The 5,065-nt window shown below is 40.9% G+C and overlaps 1 protein-coding gene, 1 long non-coding RNA gene and 1 pseudogene across 2 annotated transcripts; 2 read left to right on the top strand and 1 right to left on the bottom strand.

The window, feature by feature from the left end:
• Positions 1-475: 475 nt before the first annotated feature.
• On the top strand, positions 476-2,781 carry LOC130507644 (uncharacterized; annotated as a pseudogene).
• Positions 2,782-3,295: 514 nt separating this feature from the next.
• On the top strand, positions 3,296-4,523 carry LOC130507645 (uncharacterized). The gene is made up of 4 exons (XM_057002336.1): positions 3,296-3,589; positions 3,678-3,823; positions 3,903-4,021; positions 4,124-4,523. The coding sequence occupies exons 1-4, from the start codon at positions 3,375-3,377 to the stop codon at positions 4,223-4,225; spliced, it is 582 nt and encodes a 193-aa protein (XP_056858316.1). The 5' UTR covers positions 3,296-3,374; the 3' UTR covers positions 4,226-4,523.
• On the bottom strand, positions 4,398-4,928 carry LOC130507646 (uncharacterized). Its single transcript, XR_008942385.1, has 2 exons — positions 4,728-4,928; positions 4,398-4,625 (listed from the first exon to the last, which is right to left on the bottom strand). It is a non-coding gene; the product is annotated as an uncharacterized LOC130507646 (long non-coding RNA).
• Between the last annotated feature and the right edge of the window lie 137 nt (positions 4,929-5,065).

The raw sequence follows: 5,065 nt of genomic DNA, 5'->3' as shown, positions 1-5,065 counted from the left end.
AAGACAGGGAGCGTACAAATCAACTCTGGTTTCAAACTCACTCGAGAATCGAGAAGGAAGAAGATCGAGGCCAGAGAAGTGAAAGAGAACATTAGTCAACAAGCAAAGCCATCAAGAAGATAATAGGTTCAAAAAAGTGGATCTGAACTAAAAATCAGTATAAACGAGGCTGATTAGATGATGCTGCACCGAGAAAACAAGAAAAAGATGAAACCCGACCCCGGCTCTATAGAAGCAAGCCGGAGCCGGTGATCGGAGATGATGATTGAAGAAAACTAGAGAGAAGGCGGAGGTTCTAGAGAGAGAAAACAAGTTTTTTATCTGTTTAAAAGCAAAATACATCTTATACTTATTGTCGAACCCAATTTTTAAAGCAATACAACTTAAGAATGATTCATGGGCCGAGCAGCCGAGCCTAAATGAATACAGCAAATCGGATCGGGTTGATACCATATAAGCCCATGCTGTGCTAGGCCCAGGTTATTGTGTCGCGTGTTAAATCGCACTCAGGTTGCCACTGTTGCGACTACCGACGAAGACAATGGCGGGCAAGCAAATAGGCGGAGACGGCGGTATACCGGAGAATCTCGCCGGAATGACCAAAAGCCAGCTCTACGATATAATGTCTCAAATGAAGGTTGGCTTCTCCCTACGATTATAGGCTACAACACTTTCTGCGAATCTTGTTTTTTGATTGATTGGATCTGATGACGCAGACGCTGATTGATCAAAACCACGAGCAAGCGAGAGACATTCTGATTCGGAACCCTCTTTTGACCAAGGCTCTCTTCCAGGTGAGCTTCTTACTTGATTGATTGGAAGTCAAAAAAAAAATTAGGGTTTGTTATTTTGTGACATGAACAATGTATTGATGACTCGGCACAAAAAATAATAATTTACATATAGATTTATAAAAACTAGGGTTTTGTGATATGGCCAATTAGGGTTTTGTGACATGAACAATGATGTAATATGTTGGTGAATGTCAGGCACAGATCATGCTTGGAATGGTTCAGCCTCCTCAGGTGGTATTTACTTGAACCCCTTACTTTTTTGTGATCTCATTTCATCCCCTTTTCATTAACAAACTCTGTTCTTCTAGGTTCCAAAAGTGGATCCTCAGGTGCCTGCACAGCCTCCTCAACAGTCCCGTCAATCGATCCAAACAAAGCCAAACGTTCCAGCAGCTACAATGCAACCACAAGCACCTATTAGAAAACACCCAATGCAACAACAACAACAACAACAACAACCAATGCCTATGCCTCCTCCTCCTCCTCCACCTTCTGTCTCTGCAACCAGTAATAATAATGCTCCATCACAGCAGCCTCGTTTTTCCCATCCCCAGCGTCAGGGACATCTGAATCCTGCTGGCACTTCTTTGTCTCATCCTCAAGCTCAAAACGCGCCTTCTCTAGCTCCCCATCATCCAACATCCCAACAACCTCCTTTCCATCATCTTGATATACCAGCCTCCTCTACTCAGTTGCAACAACAGCAACAACCAATGCACTCTGTTGGGGGTTCTCATTTGGCTCAACAACAGCCTAGACCATATCATCATCAGTTTGGACCATCCCAGCCTGGTCCCAACGCTGGGTTTCAGCACCATGTCGCACCTCCCCAGCATCATTCTCAACCCATGTTTCATGTCAGTAGAGAGATTTTTGTTTCGAACATCGTGATTTATGTTTTTGACTGACTGAAGCTCGTTTATTTGAACCAATTTGTAGTCAAGCAACAGACCGCAGGCTTCTGTTGGACCTCAATTCCCGCAGGGACAGCCACATCTACCTAGTCAACAACCATATCAGGTGTTTTATACTCTTACTGTCTTATACCTTTTTAGGCAATATATTCGGTGGTTTTGCAGATTGACTATGCAATTATGGTGCTTTATATTTGTCCTCCTTCAGTGAGAAGATATTATTTATCATAATTCTTCTGATCTCTTTTCTTGTTATTTAAAATCACGTTCTTGCTTTAAAGAAATGAAAAATGTAAATGGAAACTGTGCAGGTTTTAGTTATGCTATTGAATCTCACTGCTTGTATTATTGTCTATTGTTTCAGGGTGGAGGTCAGTTTTCGTGGGGACTACAATAATAACCAATTAGGAGGTCCGATGGCTGCAGAGAGAGGTCCTTCTTGGATGGCTGGCCAACCAGAGAACTCAAACATTACTCATCTCCCAGGTCTAGGACCGGTGCCTCCACCAAACCAAGTTGGACCTGGAGGTGGACCACCACCTCGCCCCGCGCCGGTAATTTACCTTCCCACGCAGCCATTGTACTTCGAGGATATACATCATGTCGATGATTGTCTAGTTCTATCATTTTAACATTCCTTTTCCAGTAGACGCTGTAGTTGCGTCTTTAGCCCGTTTGCTGGAATTCTAAATGACTTTTACTTATCAGAGAGCAAAGAGGCTTGTGTTGATGTTGTTGATGATTTTTGTGTGTTTTTCTTGTTTGTGCAGATATCTGCAGATATGGAGAAGGCATTGCTTCAACAGGTGATGAGTCTGACACCAGAGCAGATCAATTTGCTGCCACCGGAACAGAGAAATCAAGTCCTTCAGCTGCAACAGATTCTCCGACAGTGAAACTCAGTGATATAATCACTTGGTAGAGACAGGTTTTGGGGTTTGAATGTAAGGTCCGAGACAAGTTTGTGATCATTTGTAGAAAAAATAAGTAATAATTGTATTTTTATGTTGAAGGTATCATTTAATACTTTGCTCATCGCCCCCGGAGATAATATTGTGTTCTTGACTTTGTTTTTTGGTTCGGTGACATCGTTCTTCTGACTTTAATAGTTGCCTTGCCGTATTGTTTACAAGTTTTGTTCAGTCTTTCAAGTACTACTACTCCGCCTGGGGAAATGAACCGAACTCGCCAAACCCACCGGTCTTTTGTGGTTTTCGATTCAAGTTTGGTTAAGAATTCGGTTAAGTTTAAGAAAATCTAAGTTATCAGTTCGGTAATCCGTTTGTTTGGTTTTTATATTTTATAGAAATTATAATCAAATTATACGGACTTATATTTAACCAAACCGAAATTTATTCAGATTACCCAAAAATTTAAACAGCTATAATTGAATCGAACTTGGGAAAATTCGGTTTAGTTCAGCACAATTTCCAAACAAATGAACCATTGTTTCACCAAACCGAACATAATTTTTGTCCGGTTCAATTCGATACGATTTTGGGCACAATAACGTTAATGGACGTATTTAAAAATTCCGGCCCAGGCCCAATCCAGTTCACTCACATAACAAACATCACCTCTGAAATCGACAACTTGTAAACTGCTCCGGCCGCTATTAGTCGCCGGGGAAACCAATCGCAGATTCGCTCGTCACGGCGTCTTCGCCATGAGGTTCCGGTACGCCATGGTCTGCTCGTCGAACCAGAACCGGAGCATGGAGGCTCACTTCCTCCTCAAGAGGCAAGGTCTCGACGTAGCTTCGTACGGGACAGGATCTCACGTTAAACTACCCGGACCATCCGCGAGAGAGCCTAACGTCTACGACTTCGGAACTCCGTACAAGCAGATGTTCGATGAACTCAGGCGCAAGGATCCCGAGCTGTATCCTCCTATTCTAGATTTTGTTTTCTCTTAAGCTTTCGAATCCCTAATTGCTCTTTTGCATAATAGACTTAACTGTTCATTTCAGTTACAAGAGGAATGGGATCTTGCAGATGCTTAAGAGGAACCTAAACGTGAAGCTAGCTCCTCAGAGATGGCAGGATAATGGTGGTGATGGTGTGTTTGATGTTGTCATGACCTTTGAAGAAAAGGTTTTCGATTCTGTTCTTGAAGGTATATTAACCTAATTCCGCTTTTTTTTTATTTTCATTAGCTGAGTAACAAAAGTGCCTATCATTATCTTTATCTGCAGATCTTAATAACAGAGAACAGCCACTTATGAGAACCATACTTGTGATGAACTTGGAGGTTAAAGACAACCACGAAGAAGCAGCTATAGGTGGCCGTCTTGCCTTGGAACTCTGTCAAGAGGTTAGTATTTTTTATTCAAAATTAATCAGTTTTTTTTTTTCATCTAGTAGCAGCTTTTGATAAAAAACTTTATATTGGGGGTGATTGTTTGTGGGTTTTTAGATTGAAGGGAATGAAACATGGGAAGATACAATAGATGACATTGTCGCTGGCTTCGAAAAACAGCATAGGCGGAAACTTGTCTATAGCATCTCTTTCTACTGAAGATACCACTATTATCATCAGTTGCAGTGATCTTTCAATATGAGCTTTTTCTCTTTCCTCCTTAGATTATGTAGAGTGATGTTTTCTGGCCTGAACGTTGCGATGGTTATATCGTTGAGAGTGCAGAAGATGTTTGTTTCTCCTTGCGTGAAAGATGAGCAGATGCTTCAAGAACACAAATATGTTTGTCTTTTTATTGAAATTTCAAGGGAAAAAAAGTAAAATATGAAAGTTACAAAATGTATAACAGATACTTGTCCTTAGCCCCATCATTAATTCATTTTGTATTCAGACTCAACTTCCACATTAAGAAACGTTTCTTTCAGTCCCCAGCTCTTTCGTCTATCTTCTCATTCCTCCTATTCCCTCTCTCTCACCGCTTCAGCTGCAGCCAACACAGCTAGAAAAAAAATCGTTTTAGTAAAAGAAGCGGTGGCTCCTGATGATGATGAATGGCAGAAAGAGTTGTTCTGTGGTGGAACCGGAGAACGTGATGCATTACATGACGGAGAGAGAACTCATGTGGCGGGCAACGAAGATTCAAGAAACGCCGTTGAAGACGACAAAGAAAGTGGCGTTTATGTTATTGACGAGAGAGGAAGCTTCCTTTGGCTAAACTGTGGAGAGATTTCTCCAAGGTTATCTATAAATTACAAAACTTTGTTCTTTTGTTTTTAACACTAGTTTATTATAATATATATATATTTACGAACTAGACGAAATGTTACAAACACGACTTTACAATCAACAATTATATTTGTTTTACGAGAATTCTTGTCCGTATTCAAAAACTTCATGCCCAAAAATTCTATCTATACCATACTAAAATAAGTTATAAGT

Source organism: Raphanus sativus, unplaced genomic scaffold, assembly GCF_000801105.2.
Source record: "Raphanus sativus cultivar WK10039 unplaced genomic scaffold, ASM80110v3 Scaffold5041, whole genome shotgun sequence".
Lineage (NCBI taxonomy): Eukaryota > Viridiplantae > Streptophyta > Magnoliopsida > Brassicales > Brassicaceae > Raphanus > Raphanus sativus.
The sequence above is the reverse complement of the archived record's forward strand: the minus strand, read 5'-3'. Positions and strand labels throughout refer to the sequence as shown.

Coding starts and splice junctions, on each gene's coding strand:
- LOC130507645 (XM_057002336.1), top strand. CDS start 3,375: ATGAGGTTCCGGTACGCCATGGTCTGCTCGTCGAACCAGAACCGGAGC. Junction 3,590..3,677: donor AGGCGCAAGGATCCCGAGCT/GTATCCTCCTAT, acceptor TGTTCATTTCAG/TTACAAGAGGAATGGGATCT. Junction 4,022..4,123: donor CCTTGGAACTCTGTCAAGAG/GTTAGTATTTTT, acceptor GTGGGTTTTTAG/ATTGAAGGGAATGAAACATG.